The sequence below is a fragment of the Ruditapes philippinarum genome, unplaced genomic scaffold (genome assembly GCF_026571515.1).
Source record: "Ruditapes philippinarum isolate M1 unplaced genomic scaffold, ASM2657151v2 ctg558_1_1_1_1, whole genome shotgun sequence".
NCBI classification, from domain to species: Eukaryota; Metazoa; Mollusca; class Bivalvia; order Venerida; family Veneridae; genus Ruditapes; species Ruditapes philippinarum.
This window is the reverse complement of record NW_026857738.1, coordinates 102203-124226: the sequence shown is the minus strand read 5'-3', so window position 1 is coordinate 124226 and position 22024 is coordinate 102203. Positions and strand designations below refer to the sequence as shown.

At 31.6% G+C, this 22024-nt stretch overlaps 1 protein-coding gene across 7 annotated transcripts in view; it reads left to right on the top strand.

The window, feature by feature from the left end:
* LOC132750761 (uncharacterized) overlaps positions 1-19759 on the top strand; it is a 54432-nt gene extending 34673 nt beyond the window's left edge. For 6 of the 7 annotated variants that reach the window (XM_060740797.1, XM_060740801.1, XM_060740798.1 and 3 more), the window contains 6 exons: positions 11726-11779; positions 14573-14656; positions 15029-15158; positions 15882-16077; positions 18695-18883; positions 19380-19758. In XM_060740797.1, coding sequence (XP_060596780.1) covers positions 11726-11779; positions 14573-14656; positions 15029-15158; positions 15882-16077; positions 18695-18883; positions 19380-19664 — 938 coding nt within the window. In that variant the 3' untranslated portion in view covers positions 19665-19758. Of the gene's footprint in view, positions 1-11725; positions 11780-14572; positions 14657-15028; positions 15159-15881; positions 16078-18694; positions 18884-19379 lie in introns of all 7 variants that reach the window. The other variant, XM_060740803.1, reaches the window with a different exon arrangement.
* Positions 19760-22024: the final 2265 nt, after the last annotated feature.

Here is a 22024-nt window from a genome sequence, read left to right as displayed (position 1 = left end):
ACTTTATGAAAAAAACCGCTTTCAAATGACGTCTTTTAAAGGGGGAAAATAGGGTTTAGGGAATACGTCATTTCGCCTTGTTTTTTTTTTAAGTTTTTGAAACATTTTTTGTAAAAAAATTATTATGGGGGGAAATGATTTTAAATTTTCCCATTAACTAATCTTTGGGCTTAAACCCCAAAAGGGTTTTAAACTCTTTTTTTCCACAAAATAACATTTTAAACATTTTTAAATGTTTTTTGGGGTTAGGGCATATCCTCAAAAGTATTTTAAATTTGGATTCTGAAAATAAAAGAAAAATCAATAATTTGTCAAATTTATTTTTAAAATTGCTTTTTAAATTTCAGGGGGGTTTGGTATTTAAAGTTAAAATTTTTTTGCGAAAAAATTGATATTGAAAAGGGAAGAAATTAGCATTTCTTTTTGTTTTTTTAAAATAAAAATTTAAAAAAGGGGTTTTTAAAAACCCAGTAGAAAAAAAATTTTTTTTTTAAATAATCTAAAAAAAACCTTTAAAATTTTGGGAAAAAAAAAATCCAACAAAATTTGGTTTTTTATATTTTTTTTCATGAAATTTTAAATTTTTTTAAAACTTATATTTTTAATATAAAAAATTAATTCAAAAAAAAATAAAAAAAATCCACTGCCCACAATCAGCAATTGTTTGATTTAGTAAATGAATTAACTTTCAAATGTCCATATTCCCCCCCCCCCCCCCCCACACCTAAATTAAACAGACAAACAGTTTTATAAAAATAAACAAGGTGGACAGATTAAGCCGGCCTTTATGGGTCGAAAAATTAGCGCCACACTTATTTTTTACAGAGCAGACAAACGTTTCCATATTTTGAAAAATAATGCACTGAAGATTTAATTCAGAATATCTTCTTCAGTTTATGCTCATAGTAACAAAAATTTAAAATTGTTGCGCAGGCATTTAAAGGTCTGTTCATTGAAGGTATGTCAAGGGCCACCTAGCTCAGGACCCATAATGCTTCAGAAATGCTTTTTTTTTAATTTCTCTCAAAAGCTTCTAAATTTTAGTGTTCTTATCAAGAAAGTTACTCATGGAAAATTACCTGAAAAATTTCTTTTTCATTTTTAAAATTTTTTTGAAAAGTCTTACAGTAACGATATTTTTTTGGGGAATCTACTCCAGTCTTTTTGTTTAAATTTTTTCCCTACTTTTTGACAAATTTTTAATTTACATTTTTCACCATTTTTTCTTTACAACTCTTACTTTTCCCCAAAAATTTTATTATTTTTTATGTGAAAAGGCTAAAAAACTACCATATTATCTAAAGTTTTTTTAAAAGATAAAAAGGGGAAAGGGGAATAAAATGGGCCCAAAATTTAAGGGGGGGAAAGGGGGGGGTTTAACCCCAAACTTTTAAGACTAAAGCCCAAATTTTTAAAAAAACAAAGGGAAAAAACTGAAGGGGAATGGAAAAAAAAGGCAAAAAACCCAAAGACCTTTGGTTAAAAACCCCAAAAAACCTTTGAAGCAAATACATAAAAAAAGAAAAATAGAAGACACTCCCCTTAAAACAGGGAAAAATAAAGCAAAAACAAAATTTTAAAAATTTAAAATTTGAAATTTTTTTAAAAGCTTAATTTTTCCCACAAAAAAGAAATTATAAAAAGGAAGTGTTTTAAATTATATAAAAAATTCTGGGTAAAATTTAAAAAAGGCCCAATGAAATTTTATAAAAATAATTAAAAATTTTTTTAATTAATTTTTTAAATAACAAACTATGAAATCTGAAACCCTTGACATTTTGGAACAAAAAATGAAAAATTTTTTAAAAAAGAAAAAAATGGCCCATCACCCTGGACCATTCAGGGTTTTTTTAAAACTTTAAACAGCTCAATTTAAATTCCCTTTATATTGAAAATTGAATTAAATTGGGATTTTTCCAAAATAAAAGCAGGGCAACCTTTACAAACTTCAGCATTTTTTTTTATAAAAAATTTGGGTTCACTAACGGGACAGACGGGGGAAATTTTTTTTTCCAACGGGTGAAAAAAGACCAATGCCTTCTTTTGGGTCCCGCAGGAAATTCGGGAAATTTTTTAAATTTCTACTTTAAAATCTTAATAAAGTTTAAAAATACTGAAATTTTTTGTAAGCCCTTTTAATTGGATATCGGACGTTTATATATTTAATTGGTGTTTTAATTATAAAAACTCTTACTTTTTTTTTTAAAAATTAAAAGCTTCTTATTAAAAAATTCTTAAAAAATTTTCGGGTTAATTTTGGTTAAAAAAGGGTTTTTTGCAATTTAACCCGCCACAAATTTAGCTTTTTATATGGGGCCTTTAAAAACCTGAAAACAATTTTTAAAACCCTAAAAAATATATAACCATTTTTTTAAATTTGGTTTTTAATTAAAAAATTCCCTCTTGGGCGAAAAATTTTAAATACTTTTGTTTTTTAAAATTTTTATGGGCATTTTAAAGTCGTAGGTTCAAATCCTGGTTCAGCCACTTTATTTCTTTTAATTCTAAAATTGCCCTTCTCTCCTTCTGTAAATTAACTTGTGTGCAAATCATTTTTTTTTTGTGTGTATACTATCTGTGTACTTTTATATTAACTACATCTGTAGCGTGTATGCGCTAAACCATATACGTTTGCATAATGTCACCAAGAAACATTGAAAAATATGGGTTCTAGAGAAAAACTTACGATTGTCCAACGTCCGTATGTCAGAGTACTTAAGAAAACAAGTCATCTTTGATAAAACAAAAGGAAACACAACACTACTTAAAAGTTCTCCTAAAAGTAGATACATTAAAAACAATTTCAAATTAATTCAATTCTTGCTATAATAAAAAACCCCCCCCAAAAAACAAAAAGAGTGACTTCATAACGCAGCGTTGGTTAGGAATCAAACCAGAGACCTTCAGATCAGTAGCCCGGAATCTATACAAATATACATCACCTAACTGTTACATGTGAAGATAACAAATAATTATCAATATGTTCGTTTGATACAAGTGTTTTTTTTTCAATGACCTTGATGAAAGTTAATGAAGATCAAGAACAATATTGTTGGACAATTTACCAACCAAAATATGCCCAGAAGTAAAAGAAAATTTTTTTTTGGGATATAGAATGTACAACTTCTGCAAATTTAATGAGAACTTACTCCCGGCAAAGCCCATGGACCCAAACCGGTAAGAAACCAGGATGATCAGGGACAATCCAGGGTGAAATTATTGTTGCAGTCACACTGACCCCGGCACAGCACTATGGTATTCCCAACTAACCAACCCAGGATGCGGTCCTGACCATTCAGGCAGAGCCCAGGTTGAAGCTACGGTTAATACAGGTGCTTCCCCGTCGATCCAGGCAGACCCCTTGTAGATTGAAAAATTAAACGCACGAAAAGAATAACATTGATACAAATTTTTTTTTATAAAATTTTTAATTTTCTAAAAAAAAGTCAAATTCATGAGTTTTTCAAAAAAAACCCTTATCCCATAGGGATTAAGGGGAAATTTTTAAAAGGGTTTTTTAAAACCCTTCCCGGGTGCAAAAAATCGCAAATTTTGTGATTTTTTTAAAAATTTAACTGGGGTTTTTGGGGGACTCTACCGGGAAAATCAACCGTAGCTCCATCCACGCCCGGGGGTTTCTCCGACTTTTTCCCCGGTACTTTCCCAGAATTCCCCGGGGTCTCCTTTGCTCTATGATTATTTTAAACCCCCAAAATTCTTCCCCTTTTCGTCCGGGAAACCGGTGCTTCCCCTGGGGAAACCCTTTTTTCCCGACGAGCAAAGGGGATGAAAAACCCCCAGAGCTTTACTTCCCAATCACCCAAGCCCCCCTTAATATAAATTTTTTAAATTTTCCTGGGGTGGGAAGCCAGTTTCCCCAGAAAAATTTCCAAAATGTTGTGCAGAAGGTAAGGGAATTCCCCCGGGATTTCCCTAACCCCCAATCCCCCAGATTTCCCGGGGGTTTCTCGGGGTTTTCATGAGACTGTATTTTTTAATTAAAGACACATTTTTGAGGCCCTTTAAAATTTCACATTTATTTTTTGGTGTCCCCGTCAAAAATTTCCAAAAAAATTTTTAAAATTTACGGAAATTTTCCTTAACCTGCAAAGGGGTTTTACACTTTTCTATCTGAAACCCATTGAAATCAAAGCCAGTTTAAATTCCTTTTTAAAACTTTTTTGAAATAAAAAAGGGATTTAATTTTTTCGCAAAAATTGAAATCCTTTTTAAAATTTTCAATTGGGATAAAGGGAAAATGCCCACAGCTGAAAGGGTGGCTAACCTTACTTTTTATTTTGAAAAACATGTACATGTGCCTAAAAAAGCATTTATACCATCCTATAGAATAGCATATAAATTTATAATTACCATAAAAATAATTTTAGCTTATCCCTTAATATATTTTTAAATAAAGTGGTATAGGCTATATTATTCTCTATTGAGAACATTCATTTCTCTTCAAACTTTTACTGATTATTCTTACTTTCATTATTTTTTATTCATTCTAAAACATGACTTGCACATATTATAATCTTATTTTATAATGGCTACATGTATTTTATGTGATTTAGAAGTAATGTTTTATTTTTTCCAATTATTACATCCTATAAAAAAAGATGCGAGTTTGAGATACTTCCGTTTTGCACAAAGAAAATAATTAAATTTGCTCAAAATTTGTGGCGGAAAACAGTTGTAACTTGAGATACTACCCTTTTGCACAAAAAAATATGTAACAAATTATCAAAATTTTATTTGCAAAACGGTTGTATCTTGAACTTATTCAAATAACTTTTTTCAAAAATAATTTGCTTCTTTTTTCTTACTTTGTTTCTAATTCCATAACTAAAATGTATATATTTTCCTAAAATAAAACATTTTTATTCATTAACAAAAGTTTTAAAAAGTTTTTTCATGCTCCTGAAAAATTTGCTTAAATTGAGTTACAACCGTTTTGCGCTAAGCCCGCGATATATCATATTGAGGTAAACCATTTTAAATATGAACTAATACGGCAGAATATGCAAGAAAAAATATCTGACATATGTTTGCGGTTCGGATCGGAATATCCGTCCCGAGGGAACCGCCCATGGGCGGTTCCCTCGGGACGGATATTCCGGTCCCTGAACTGCAAAGTAATTATGTCAAATATGTTTATCGTGTAAAGGGGGGGAAATCCCCTTCAAACTTTATGTTTAAAAAAACATTTTAAAAGGGTGTAAATAGAAAAAAATTTTGTGTTGTAAAATATAATATAAATTTCCCGTGATTTGCATTTTTATCCCCACAAACAAGGGTTTGGGGGGGCGTATTTTTGGGATCGTTTTTCGGTGGGGTCAAAACTGGGGCCCGGCCCAAACATAATTTCCGGGAAACAATAATAGATTTGGGAAAATGAGGATTTAATAAAAACTTGGTATTTTCCCAACCCTTATTTTGGGAAAAAACCCCGGGTTGGTTTTCTTTTCCCCCCTTTGGGTCAACCCAAGGGTCCCCTTTACTAAAAATAAAAAAAGGGTTTCCGGACAATAACTAATTTGGGAATTTAAATATTGTTATAAAATTTTATTTTTACAAGTTATATAAAGACCGGGTTGGGTATTGTTTTTGGGGCCCCCGGGGTCAATAAAAGGGTTAATGGTTACTAAAAATAAAAAAAAGGGTTTCCGGACAAAAACTTAAATTGGAATGAGATATTTAATAAACTTAAAATATGAAAGGGCTTATATGGGGAAACAGGTTTTGTTTTTTTTGGCCCCCCCGGGGGTAAAGGGTAAAATCCCCAATACTAAAAATGGGAAAAAGGGGTTTCCCAGACAAAAACTAGGGTTTAGGAATAGATATTTTATAAAACTTTGGTGTTTTAAGAAAGTTAATTTTTTGGAAACCGGGGTTGGGGATTTCATTTGACCCTCTGGGGTCAAACCCAAGGGTCCCCTTTTATTTAAAAATAAAAAAATTGGTTTTCCCGGACAAAAACCCTTAAATTAAAGGAATAATAGAAATCAAATTGGGTGTTTAAGAAAATTATATGAAACCGGGGTTTGGGTATTGTTTTTACCCCCGGGGTCAAGGTCCCCAGTTTTTTAAAAAATGAAAATGGTATTGACAAAAAACTGGATTTAAATGAATATTTTATAAAAATTTGGGTTTGGTTAAAAAACTTTATAACCCTGGGGTTTGATTCATTTTGGGGGAACCCCCCTGGGGTAAATTTCAAGGTCCCCTTTTCCTTAAAAAATAGAAAAAGGGTTTCCCCGGTTTTTAACAATTTGGAATAAAAATTTTGAAATTTCAAATTTTGGGAAAAGCAAGCTTTTTGGGGCCCCCATTGGGAATTACTTTTTAAATTAAATTTTTCTTTGTCAAGTAAATAGTTTGTGTTAAGTTTTTTTTCCCAAAACACTTTTTTTTAAAAAATTGCGGTGGGAAATTAAATACCCCAAATAATGGGTTTAGTTTCTTTTTTTAATTTTGGGGGTACATAAAAAAATTAAAGACCTTCCCCAACAAAAAACAAAAAAAAATAAAAAACTTTTGGTAAAATTTAAAAATTTAATTAACGGGTTTTAAAAATTTCACAAAAATTGAAATTTCCCTTATACATTTTTAATTTCACAATAAAAAGTTTTTGATAATTTTGGGATTATTACCTTATTTAGTAAAAAAAACTTTTCATTTTTTTAAACTTTTTAAAAGGGGAAAGTTTTGTAAATTTAAGATCCAGCCTTTCTTTTAAAAAATTTTAACAATTTTAAAAAATTTATAAATATTAAAAAGAGCATTTAAAATTTATCAAAAATTTTTTAAATTAAAAAAAGGGAATAATCCCTTTGGGGTTTTTCCTTTTTCAAAAGCTACTTTTAAAAAATTTAAATTTTTTAAACACAATTAATTCACAAAAATGTAAAGGAAAATCCAAAAAACCCTTTTAAAAATTTTAAAAATACATTAATAAAATTTATCAAAAAGGGCCAAACCAATTAATTATTTAAAAAGTATTTTATTTTAAATTTTTGAAACTAACCATAAAAAAACTTTGTAAAAAAAAAAGCACAACAATATTTTTAAGGGGGTGAAAAATTTTAATTTTTTAGAACCAAGAATTAAAAAATTTAAATTCAACAAATTTTTTAAAAAAATTTTTATCTCAAAAAAGGGAAATATCCAATCCATTTTAAAACGGTTTCTAAAAAAAATTTTGGGGTTAAGCACCAAAAGCTCTTACTAAAACTGCTTTTTTAAAGGGTTCCCAATTTAAAAATTAAATCGGGAAAATTTTTTCAGCCCCTTTTTTCCCCCTTGAAACACAACAAAAGGGAATTTTTAAAATGGGAAAAGTGGATAAATTTTAACAAATTTTTTAAAAGGGTTTATCAGGCAAGAGAAGCTAGCCCTTATACAATATCAGATTATTTGACCTTTTTCAATGTCAGATTATTTGACCTTCTACAATGTCAGATTATTTGACCTTTTGCAATATCAGATTATTTGACCTTTTACAATATCAGATTATTTGACCTTTTACAATGTCAGATTATTTGACCTTTACAAAGTCAGGATTTATGACCTTCTACAATGTCAGATTATTTGACCTTTTACAATGTCAGATTATCTGACCTTTTACAATGTCAGAATATTTGACCTTTTGCAAAGCAGGATTATTCAACAATTATTTAATGGTTAACCCTTACAAAGTCAGTTTTTATGACCTTTTACAATGTTTCATTATCTGCAATGTCAGATTATTCGACCTTTTAAAATGTCAGATTATTTGACCTTTTACAATGTCAGATTATTTGATCTTTTACAATGTCAGATTATTTGACCTTTTGCAATGAGGTTATTTTACCTTTTTAAAAAGTTTTAATTATTTCCTTTAAAAATTTAAAATTTTTTGACCTTCCCCCCAAATTTTTAGACTTTTTTAAACCAAACTCCCAGTGTCAATTTTTTTTACCTTTAAACAATGTCAGTTAAATTTGCCCTTTTCACAATGTTTATTTTTTATTGGACCTTTTTAAAAAGTAGATTTTTTTTACCTTTTAAAAAGTCAGATTTTTTTGCCCTTCTAGCTACAATGCCCTTTTAAATTTTACCTTTTAAAATTTGCCCAGATTTTTTGCCCAAATTCCCAATGTCAGAAAATTTGCCCTTTTTTTTTTTTTAAAACAGCGTCAGATTTATTTGCCCTTTTTTAAAATGTCAGTTTATTGTTTCTTTTCAAAAAAATTGTAGACATTTCTGTTTTTTTAAACCCTTTTCCCAGTATTTATAAAGTTTTTGTTTTTGGTGATAAAAATAAAAAATTTAATGTTTCCAAATCCTGCATAAGACATTCAAAGTTTTACCTAGATTTATGTGAATATTCTTACATTTCAAATATTTGTTTGTACATACAGAAGCACGCCACTTTAAAGGAACTCCATTTAGGTCAAAAACCTGAAAATATTAAACTTGAATTTTTTTTTACAAATATCAACTCTGGCACTAAAAACAGAAAGATATGCAAATAATAAAATAAAAAATAGACTCAGAAATAAATTATTCTGAAAAAAAAACAGAGTGAGCAAATAATTTGTTATTGGTCTGGACATACATCAAATGGAAGTTTAATCTAGAAAAAAAAAATTCAAGTCCTGGCATGTGAAGTCTTTAAGCATGATCGTAAGAGGCGAGGCGACTTAAAGTGTTCAAATAACTGGAGTCTTATGCATCTCTTAGCTTCAGAGGGTAAGGTGGTTTTGACCCTTGGTGTTGTTATATTTTTTTACCACAGGTTAGCCAAAATCCTTTGATAAGAAAAGTCACAAAATTTAAATCACATTTAGTCCAAAGAATGTGCCGCACTAAAAGACCGGAGAAATAAAACATGCCAATATTTGGAAAAACCGCAGAATTTGGAGCCTGCAGAAAAAAACACTTATATGGTATACAAAAGAGAAAGAACATCTTTCTACGCACAATTCTAAGAACATGTGTATAGCATGCCACATTTTATGATATTTTGTGGCATTTAAATGAATAGTGTCAATGTTATAATTCTACCAGCAATTTAAATATTCCTAACATAATGTAGGTTTGTTCAGTCAAGAGACTTCTTTTTATTCCATATATTACAGTTACCTAAGCTTACCTAAGCTCATCTACTGTGGTACATGAATAAAATTTGATTTTTCATTCTCAGCTTATTTCTAATCTAACTGGAATAAGAATATTTTACCTAATTTCATGACACCTGGACAAATTTAAAGTGTTTATTCTAAGTGGTCAGAAATTAAAATCATAGTAAACTGGAGTTGAATACCACCAGCAGAGAATTTCCTCTAAAAGAAATAAATAAGTATACCCCCCTGCAATTATTGTGGTATCTTTTATTAATTTAGCTTAAATAATTGGATAAGGAAAATATTTATTCAACACTTTAACCAGTCAATATGACAATTTACGCATTAATTGGATTATACACTTAAAAAATTGCATTTTCAATTAAAAATGAGAATTTTATTGTACAGTATTGTTATAATGTAAAGAAAATTAGAAAATAAGTTGCTTTGTCATTTTCAAACTTTGAGCATGGTTGAACTTTTAAAGTTGAGGTTTTCTCACTTTCAATTAAATATTAGGCATTCCAAGATGGTGATAGTGTGTAGGAGTAATTTAGGTGCATTGTTTTAAAACTGAAAATCTAAAGTCTGTTAGAGGAACATACTTTGTACTCTAAAGAATAGGAGACCAAATATAATATAAAGACCAACTTCAACTTAAAACCACTTGTGGGACACCTTTTGTAAAAGGCCACCATTCTTCTTCATTTAAACAAATATGATTGTACCACGTAAAATACAGTAATTTTTAAACAGAAACCTTTCCTTGAAGAAGATTTTTTCCAGATCTGAAGACAGGGCTTCATTTTGTGACTTAATTATTATTAACCAGGTTTTACCAGGTTTTCCGAAGGAAAAAACTGGTTATTAGATTGAGGTATGTCGGCGGGCGGGCGGATGGGCGGGCGGGCGGACGGGCGGGCGGGCGTAAACAATTTCTTCTGTGCGCAACTCCTTCTAAATTTCTCAACGGATTTTGACCAAACTTTCACAGAAGCTTTGTCATCAAGTGCCCTGGCGCATATTGTCGGGGTTTTGCGATTGGATAATATTTGACCTAATTATGGCCCTTTGTTTTTTTTCCTTATATAGAATATATAGTGAACAATTTCTTCTGTGCGCAACTCCTCCTACATTTCTCAACGGATTTTGACCAAACTTTCACAGAAGCTTTGTCATCAAGTGCCCTGGGGCATATTGTCAGGGTTTTTGAATTGGATAATATTTGACCTAATTACGGCCTTTTGTTTTTTTTCCTTATACAGAATTTATAGTGAACAATTTCTTCTGTGCGCATCTCCTCCTACATTTCTTCACGGATTTTGACCAAACTTTCACAGAACCTTTGTCACCAAGTGCACTGGCGCATATTGTCGGGGTTTTGCGATTGGATAATATTTGACCTAATTATTGCCCTTTGTTTTTTTTCCTTATACAGAATATATAGTGAACAATTTCTTCTGTGCTGAACTCCCTCTACAATTCTCAACAGATTTTGTTCAAACTTTCACAGAAGCTTTGTCATCAAGTGCCCTGGCGCATATTGTCAGGGTTTTGTGATTGGATAATATTTGACCTAATTATGGCCCTTTGTTTTTTTTCCTTTTACAGAATATATAGTGAACAATTTCTATCGTGCGCAACTTCTCCTACATTTCTCAACGGATTTTGACCAAACTTTCACAGAAGCTTTGTTATCAAGTGCCCTGGCGCATATTGTTGGGGTTTTGTGATTGGATAATATTTGACCTAATTATGGCCCTTTGATTTTCTCCTAATACAGAATTATCAATATATAGTGAACAAATTCTTCTGTGCTGAACTCGTCCTACATTTCTCAACGGAATTTTGTTCAAACTTTCACAGAAGCTTTGTCATCAAGTGCCCTGGCACATATTGTCGGGGTTTTGTGATACCTAATTATGGCCCTTTGTTTTTTTCTTTATACAGAATATATAGTTAACACTTCTTCTTCAGTGGCAATTCCTCCTACATTATTCATGTTTTACATTGCACATAGTTACATTGTTTGTTGCTTGTATTTGTATTTCAAATACAACATATTTATCTACAATAGTGATAATTGAAAACCTGGTTTCATGGCATTGCCATGTTTCTTGTTAGTTATTATATTGAAATTACTCCAAGTCCATACCAGAAAAATAACACCGGACCACAGTGTCACATCTAACATTGGTCTTTAGACAGGACTGTTCAACTGTACATTATTTATTTTTCAAACTGGTGTTTTCCAACATTCTTATAAGCTTGTGGTTCATGATATTGTTTAACGGAAATCATTGCTAGAATAACTGACAATGTAAATATATATGAGCCACGCCACGACAAAACCAACATAATGGATTTGCGACCAGCATGGATCCAGACCAGCCTGCGCATCCGCACTGTCTGATCAGGATCCATGCTGTTCGCTATCAGTTTCTCTACTTGTTATAGGGTTTGTAAGCAAACTACGTGGATCCTGATCACACTGGATGGATGCACAGGTCCATCCATGGTCTGGATCCATGCTGGTAGCAAACCCATTTTGTTGGTTATGTCATGGCGCAGCTCAATTATATAAAAAGATATTATATAATGCTATATTTTATCACTAGGAGGCAGCACTAGTCGCAGACATCGACAGTTTAAAGGGAGATCATTCTCAGAAGGTCTGTTACTGCAATGCCATCAAAGCAATGTTATAAGGTTGCAGGGGCACGGATATAGAGCTTGATATTTTTATTATGAATGCTATAGTACATTTTTACTAACATATTTTTGGTATTATCATCATATAGTTTGGTTTTTATGTAGTACTCATGGTTTTATGTAGATTACATGAAAGCTTATTATCAGTATGTTGCAAAATTAATATACAGCATGTTAACTTGTAGTTAACAATCCTATTAAGCCCATTGAAGTTGTACAATAGACTTGTCTTGCTTCTGAACTGGGAACAGTCCACAGTAGTTCCAGTTATTTTAACCCTTACAATGTTTAATTTCTTAAATGGACTTGTCCATCTTTAAATGTGGACAAAAACATTCATCATTTTTTTAGAAAAAAATTCAAAATATAAATGACTAAAAAGCAAACAGAGCAGATCATGATCGGGCAGCAGGTATGGGCAGGTTGATCCTGGTACTAGACATCACACTAAAGGCCAATACTGAAATTGGGCAAGAAATTGGTGATTATTTGGATGTGCAAGTTGGGGTGGCATAGATCTTTTTAACTTAATTCTTCCATACAGTGGAATTTAAAAACATGCTTCCTTTGTAGAACTAAAAAATTTAGGAAAAAGTTTAAAAAAGATACATGTATGTTAAAATGTGTACTAAACATATTAATTATTATCTTAGATGAGTTTTAAATTTGTTCTGTGTTAGCTTAGTGATAGCTACATATTTATGCTAACAAAAACCTAGTTGATTTTGAGGATTTGAATTGACTTCTTTATGTTAAGTTTATAAACCCCAAATGGGGAAAGTTTATTTATAAAGAAAGTTTCAAATTTACAAATATTTCAGTTTGTAGCTTATAGTTTTTATGTCAGCCCAGAAATTTACTGAAAATACCTGCCCATTCATAATCCTTACCCTGTATGTGAAGATTTGATATTTGAATTCTTATTACCCATGTGTGATCATAGAAATATTACCTAATATAATACTTATCCTTACCCCCCAGTTTATGACGAAAAATATTTGAATTCATATTCAATACCTGATTGTCACCATAAAATCCCTGCCAAATAATAATCTTTGACCCTGATATGTATACATGTACATTTATTTACTTTTTTATCCCAAATCCATATCTTGTGTTGAATATGTTTTTTCCCAAATTTTGATTTTTCAGACCAAGGTGATTGTTTTATTAGCATTTAAATTATATAAAGTATAATAATTACCTATATGTTGCCTAAAAACTTTTCATAAGACATTTAATTTTATAATTACATAGATAGTACACATGTATAATATATGAGCCGCATCATGACAAAACCAACATAATGGGTTTGCGACCAGCATGGATCCAGACCAGCCTGCGCATCCGCACAGTCTGATCAGGATCCATGCTGTTCGCTTTCCAACTCTATTACAAGTAGAGAAACTGATAGTGAACAGCATGGATCCTGATCAGACTGCACGGATGCGCAGGCTGGTCTGGATCCATGCTGGTGGCAAACCCATTATGTTGGTTTTGTCGTGACGCGCCTCATATATATTTTAATGGTATTATAAATCTATATTTACTACCCTGATGTTAGAATGCAAAGTTTTGGGTGATGGAATATTTTGTGTGGATTTCTTAAATGATTACATATTTTCTTCATTTGTCAAACCATTAATTAATCAAAGGCACAATATGCCTAAGAATTGACATAAATTTTCCTTTTATAAAAATGGCAAACATGAATTTAATAATTTTTTACATGTTAGATAACTTTGTCAGTTGAAAAAAGTAGCGCTGAATATGAATTTCTTTGTAATAAAATTAGCAAAATGTAAACAAAGAAGTATTTTGACTTCCATATAAAATATATACTAAATCAATATAACTGTACTCAATTGCCGGAAGGGAACAAATAGTTAAAGATGGTTCAGATCATTGGCCAACAAATAACTTTTGTGAAACTTTAACAGGACATCAAAATTAAAAGCTTCTGAGAGGCCATCCAGTTAGCTCAATTAAGGTAGAGTGTTGAACTGTGAAACAGGCAACCTGGGTTTGATTCTCAGGTTGTAGGCCACTTTCGTTGTGACTGACCATGAAATCTTTTCTATGGTCATTCGCACTGTACATTTACTCTGGCATGTACAGAAGTTATCAGTTCTTTGCAAAAATGAAGATATCTTAGTATGGTAAACTGCTTGGCAGCCTGCCCGGGAACGTTCAGGTGGCTGAACTGAGCTCTGATAAATTCTATGTGGCTTACTGCTATGATCCAGAGAGAAAACCAACAAAACCACCACCATGCTTCTCAAAAATGAAAACAAAAGCATTTCTTGGGCATAATGGGCCTTTAAGATTATTATCGCAAAGAGATTTTTAATGTATCTCCAAGATACCATGCTTGCTTGTATCTATAGCTGGAATTGCTTACATAATATCCTATTTCTCTTTCCAAATCATATTTCAAATTTTACACAAATGATCAATTTTTAACAACAGTGTAAAATTTAGTAGAAGATTATTTTCAGTTATAAAAAAGGAGTAAAAAAAACGATGAAAACATTATAAACAGTGATTAAGACAATATTATAACTAATTTTGGAAACAAATTCAGTTTATTCTGGTAAGTTCATAAAATGTATAAAGTAACAAAGGTAGTTTCCTTAGTAAAACTCGTTATATTATCAAAACTTAACTTTGTGTATGTCGTGCTGTAAATGGATACAAACTTGAAGCAAATTCAAACTTGATAAAAGAGAATCCTTCCTATTTTTCTTAATCAGGTACTCGGCCATCTATAATACACATAGGGCAAACATTTCGACAATCAGGTAGCAATATCCATGGAAGTCTTCCATCACGTATTGGTAAGAATTATTAACAATTTAAAGGGTATAAAGCTATAATTATGTTATGACATATTTTTTTATAAAATTTATAAATAGTAAAATTATGTTGTTTCCATTTATTAATAATTTTGTAAACTATTGGCTACAGATATATGTAGTTTTATGCACTTTACCATTTTAACAAAACACTTACTATACATACTGTATACATGTAACTAAAATATTGTTAATAGAAAGTCAGGTCAACTGTGAGTTTCACATTGTTTTGTTTTGTTTTTTTCAAAGGAAACAAAGAATAGGTCAGTATTTTGTCTATTTCCTTATTTTGGCAGTAATCCAGTTATTTTGTTTACTTCTGATTTTTTAAATGCTTCTTTTTACTGGTTCAAGGTAAAATGATTAACCTTGGTGATGAACAGAAGGCAATGGAGCATGAACTTAATAATCTTCGTCAACAACTAGACAAAAGTCAGGAAATGATCAGACATTTACAAGATCGAGAAAAACAATGTTTAACTAAGTAAGTGACAAATTTTATTATTGAAATAAACAATTTCATGGTGAAAAAAAAACCCCAAATGATTTGTACTTTTTAATATTTTTCATCAAAAGACCCTTTTTCAGTTTTTAAATGTTTCTGGTCATTGACAGAAAAGATACAAATTTCTTTTGTCATTGTAATCTTCATGTGATTGTCAAGTTGGTAGTAATTAGTATCAATACATTGGTTAATATTCTGGCTTTATAAAAATAAAAATCTAATATAATATCTAATCAGTATCACCCAGACCTTTGAGCGTTGTCACACACAAACAAGTGGGTGACAAGACCCAAACATGTTGATGATACAGACTATGTAACATTCCCTTTATGTCCCACACTCATTTTATATCTTACCACAGTAAATATCTGAAATAGACCTGTCAATCTTTCAATCTGGACAAAATCATTCAGCATTTTTATGGAAATTTTTTAAAATCAGTACTGACTGAATATGAATCAGTGCAGACCATGATCAGACTGCATAGATAATGTCTTTACTTGTTGTATGGGTATAGCAGCCTTAAAGTTTAGAGAGTTGGCTGCTTTTGAAATATATTATTGGACAGTGATTTGATAATGATACCAATCTTGATCCACTGTTGATAACTCACTGTCAACATCACATTCTTGGCACAGAAAATAAAAAATAAAAATGGTACAATAATTTTACATTGATTTATCACAAATTCTAACATTTTAGAATATCCGAGCTCCAGTTACAGATACAGATTCCGTCTAGCGATGAAGATGCCACAAACAGGGTACAAGAGCTCATCGTAACGTTCCGGAACCTCTATCATCTAGATAGAGCAGAAGCTTTAGAAGCTCTCAACAATCTTCCAGAATTGAAAGAAGTACACTCATTGAAAGGAAAAATACTTTTCTCCGTTGTTGTTGTAAGTAAACATCACCATGTGTTTAAATCAGATATTAAATATTTCCAATTGTTTACAGAAGCTCAACCGAGGTCCAAAAGCTAAAAATCATAAAATTTAAAATGATTAAATAGATCAACTAGTGAACTGATAATAAAAAAAATAGAAATAGAATAAAAATGGATAGAGTGATTTGATTCTTTATTAACAAACATTATTGGTCCCAAAATCAGATGGTTAAAAAATCTAGGAAATAAAAAAAATCATGTCAAAAAACCTCAGTGGAATCTCTTGTCCAGTTTAAAATGATGAATTTCCACATCAATGGACCATTGTAAATGCTGATAAACAAAACATTTTAACAAATTTCATTTTGAATTTACTTAAAAAAACAAACATTTTTACAAGTGTACAACTTAATAATAGTTACAAACTAATGTTAGTTTTGCTTGATATTAATCAGTACACAACTCAAATGCAATGTTAAGTGTTTCATATTTCATGAAGATTCCTGCCCTATTTCAGTGTGCATAATTTCATGAAGTAATTCCTGCCATATTTCAGTGTGCATAATTGCATGAAGATTCCTGCCATATTTCAGTGTGCATGATTTCATGAAGATTCCTGCCATATTTCAGTGTGCATAATTGCATGAAGATTCCTGCCATATTTCAGTTTGCATAATTGCATGAAGTAATTCCTGCCCTATTTCAGTTTGCATAATTGCATGAAGTAATTCCTGCCATATTTCAGTTTGCATAATTTCATGAAGTAATTCCTGCCCTATTTCAGTTTGCATAATTTCATGAAGTAATTCCTGCCATATTTCAGTGTGCATAATTTTAATTCCTGCCATATTTCAGTGTGCATAATTTCATGAAGTAATACCTGCCATATTTCAGTGTGCATAATTGCATGAAGATTCCTGCCATATTTCAGTGTGCATAATTGCATGAAGTAATTCCTGCCATATTTCAGTTTGCATAATTGCATGAAGATTCCTGCCCTATTTCAGTGTGCATAATTGCATGAAGATTCCTGCCCTTTTTCAGTGTGCATAATTGCATGAAGATTCCTGCCCTATTTCAGTGTGCATAATTGCATGAAGATTCCTGCCATATTTCAGTGTGCATGATTTCATGAAGATTCCTGCCATTTTTCAGTGTGCATGATTTCATGAAGATTCCTGCCATATTTCAGTGTGCATAATTGCATGAAGATTCCTGCCCTATTTCAGTGTGCATAATTGCATGAAGATTCCTGCCATATTTCAGTGTGCATAATTGCATGAAGATTCCTGCCATATTTCAGTGTGCATGATTTCATGAAGATTCCTGCCATATTTCAGTGTGCATGATTTCATGAAGATTCCTGCCATATTTCAGTGTGCATAATTTCATGAAGTAATTCCTGCCATATTTCAGTGTGCATGATTTCATGAAGATTCCTGCCATATTTCAGTGTGCATGATTTCATGAAGATTCCTGCCATATTTCAGTGTGCATAATTTCATGAAGTAATTCCTGCCATATTTCAGTGTGCATAATTTCATGAAGATTCCTGCCCTATTTCAGTGTGCATGATTTCATGAAGATTCCTGCGATATTTCAGTGTGCATGATTTCATGAAGATTCCTGCCATATTTCAGTGTGCATAATTGCATGAAGTAATTCCTACCATATTTCAGTGTGCATAATTGCATGAAGATTCCTGTCATATTTCAGTGTGCATAATTTCATGAAGTAATTCCTGCCATATTTCAGTGTGCATAATTTCATGAAGATTCCTGCCGTGCATGATTTCATGAAGTAATTCCTACCATATTTCAGTTTGCATAATTTCATAAAGTAATTCATGCCATATTTCAGTGTGCATAATTGCATGAAGATTCCTGCCCTTTTTCAGTGTGCATAATTTCATGAAGTAATTCTTGCCATATTTCAGTGTGCATAATTGCATGAAGTAATTCCTGCCATATTTCAGTGTGCATGATTTCATGAAGATTCCTGCCATATTTCAGTGTGCATAATTTCATGAAGTAATTCCTGCCATATTTCAGTGTGCATGATTGCATGAAGATTCCTGCCATATTTCAGTGTGCATAATTGCATGAAGATTCCTGCCCTTTTTCAGTGTGCATAATTTCATGAAGTAATTCCTGCCATATTTCAGTGTGCATGATTGCATGAAGATTCCTGCCATATTTCAGTGTGCATGATTTCATGAAGTAATTCCTGCCATAAAATTATTTCAGTGTGCATAATTTCATGAAGATTCCTGCCATATTTCAGTGTGCGTAATTGCATGAAGATTCCTGCCATATTTCAGTGTGCATAATTGCATGAAGATTCCTGCCATATTTCAGTGTGCATAATTTCATGAAGATTCCTACCATATTTCAGTGTGCATAATTGCATGAAGATTCCTGCCCTATTTTAGTGTGCATGATTTCATGAAGTTATTCCTACCATATTTTAGTTTGCATAATTTCATAAAGTAATTCCTGCCATATTTCTTGAAGAAATTCCTGCCATATTTCAGTTTGCATAATTTCGTGAAGAGATTCCTTCCTTGAAGTACTTGAATTGCCATATTTCCGTGTGCATAAATTCATTTAGTAATTCCTGCCATATTTCAGCTTGCATTTCGTTCAGTGCAGCAGATGATACAAGAATTAAGAGGGAAATTGAGACATACTCTTAAACTTCCTGTACCCAATGCCCCTATGGTAACATCTAGTGATCCAGTTGCCATGGAAATGGAGCTACATATTGAGAAATATTTGTGTAAAGCTTCCCAGAGATTTGAAATTTCACAATGTGTTCAGGTAAGATTTACCACGGACATGACTAAAGTGTCAGTGTATAAATGACAAAATGTAAACTTCCTTTTGCTGATTAAAACATTTTGATGTTATTTTGTATATGAAAGAGTATGTAACAGTGACAGCAAAGACTTACATTATTTCAGATCATCCCTTGTATATACATATGTTTAACAAAGATCATTTGCCAAAAAGGAAATGCACATTAATTCATGTAGAATTGCAAATCCTTGGCAAGCCAGTAGGATATCTACCTTTATATATATTAAAAATTTTACAAGTCCCAGATTGTATTTGAACCAACAGTAATGGGGTGGGGGCTAATTTGTCAAGCATTATTAGCATTATGTATGTTACACTATAAGTTTTTAAGGAACATTCATATTCAAAATTGTAAGTTTAGCTCTATTTTATGTAAATAAAGTTCATTTTTGTTTATCTGTTACAGAATTTAAACAATTGTGTTCCAGATTGGTTATTATTATACTGTATATTGCAGGAAGTAAGCTCCCAGATATTTGCCACATTATATGACTATCCTTGCTTGAAAACTTGTGATGGATTGAAACAGTATATGAACAACTGTATACAGGCAGCATGGGGACTCAGTGTCCAGCGACCACCTTTTGTGATTGTTTATGATTCACGTGTCTTTAATAACGAGATTCACGTTCGTGGTGAAAGTTCAGACATTCAATCTGTGATGATCAGAAATTTTCTATGGCCAGCATTGATCCAAGCAAATAATGGACCATGTGTGCATAAAGGAATTGTTGAAACTTAGGAATGTATGATATTCAAAATTAATGATTTGAGCCGTGTCATGACAAAACCAACATAATGGGTTTGCGACCAGCATGGATCTAGACCAGCCTGCGCATCCGCGCAGTCTGATCAGGATCCATGCTGTTCGCTATCAGTTTCTCTACTTGTAATAGGGTTGGCAAGCGAACAGCATGGATCCTGATCAGACTGCACGGATGCGCAGGCTGGTCTGGATCCATGCTGGTCGCAAACCCATTGTGTTGGTTTTGTCGTGACACGGCTCATTTTTTTTTTTGTCCTGAAACATAAATACACCAGTTGTTCAAAGATTCATATTGTCATAAATTTATAAGTACCAATGCTTGCTAGATTAATTAAACTTGGTCAAAATCTAAAAAAATAAATCTAACAGTCACAACTATTTTCTACATTATTCCAACTGCTTACATTATTTCATAATCATTCAATAAAAGTTTCAGTTAAGAATTTCAACATACTGTATTGATAGAAGAAAGCATTCACATTTCATGCAGATTTTATTGAGGACAATGCATGTGTAAACTTAATTAATTTATTCAATTTAATGAAGTTAAATTAAAATTTACATGTATTTCAATTATGCAAGATGCATTTAAGTATGTAATAATTATATATAGCATTTTAACTTCAGGTTGTTTATTTGTTGTTTATTTAAAACAAAAGACATCTCAAAGTACACAATGAAAGTGGTACAAATTTTTATTGCTTTAACATTTTATAATTAACAATTCACTCTGAATATAATTTTTGAATATTGCTTTTAAAAAGGGATTCCACTGAGGTTTTTTTTGACATGAAGGGACCAACAATATATATTTTTAAGATTTTTTTTATATAACTGCATGTTACTCTGGGTGTAAAATTTCAGATCATTTGCTCACTTTGCTTCCCAAAGATAATTTTATTTTATTGCACAAATTGACCCCAAAATGAAAATCTTTGCAATGCTTTTCACTCCATTAGCCCAAAAAAGGCATAAGAAATTGATTATTGATTAAGTACCAAGTACATTTACATTATTATCATCTATTGCATAGTTTTCCATTTTAAGTGTACTATTGATTTTTGAAAGAATGTCATATTTTATGTTTTTAGGCTATTGGACCTCAGTGGAGTTCCATTAACATAATGGTACTTGCGTACAAAATTTTACAGTTAAGATTTGTTGAACCTTACATGTAATTTTACTGTTATATTTTCTATGCATTTAGAAATATGAAGCAATGTTGTTTATTTATTTAACTTTTTGAGTTGAAAATTTTGCTTTTAAATAAAAATGCATTTTATACATATTTTGTTATCTCTTTTTGTATTTAAAATAACCCAGTAGCTAACAACAAGACCTTTTGATTTCTATTATAAACCAACATTTGAAATTTGTGTTTCACAAGACTGAATGGGTTTCCAATATTCTGTTTAGAAATGCTGAGTTAAGTGCTAGTTAACTGAACTGATTTAATGAGCTTACCCTCCTTTAAATACAGACCAGTCCATTCAAAAGTTCAGGGATTTCAATATCAATATACAAACAAGAGCTGGTTGAACTGGGTGATGCTCCCCAAATAGGTTTTGGCCACAGGAAAGTATACCTCTTATAGTGTCAGAGTTATGTCACGGACACAGTTCAAAGTGTAAAAATGAACAAAGGGCAATAACTCCAAAATTAGGCAAAGCAGTTATGGTTCTTTTGCAATGCACATCTACCCAATGAGATCTATCTACCTACAAAGTGTCTTGTTCATATCTATTATACTTTAAGAACTATGTCCAAGACAAAGTTCAAAGTGTAAAAATGAACAAAGGGCAATAACTCCAAAATTAGATAAGACAGAGTTATGGTTCTTTTGCACTGCACTTCTACTTGAAAAGATCTATCTACCTACAAAGTTTCATATTGGTATCTCTTGTTGTTTCAAAGTTATGTCCCGGACAAGAATAGCAGAGGGATGGACGTTCTAATGGGACAGTAATAATGCTACTCTATTGTCCTTTTTAGTCACACAAAAGAAAATAGCCACATAAAAGCATAACGGAATGAATGACATCGAAGAGAGAGAACAGTTTCCTATTGTCTCTCTAGCCACATTATTACTGTCCCGTTAGAGCGGACAGACGACGTGGTCAGACTGAGTGAATATGCATGCTAGAGGAAGAAAAGGCTAATTACACTAACTTCAATTCCAGCATGTTAAAGCTGTATACCTCCAGATTCATGATAATTTAAATGAAAATTTTGAAAGTAAGTAAACATTGTCAAAATGAACAAAGAATGTAATTTATACATTACAGACAGCACTTTAAATCAATGTAAATTACCAAATAATGGTCAAAATATGCAGA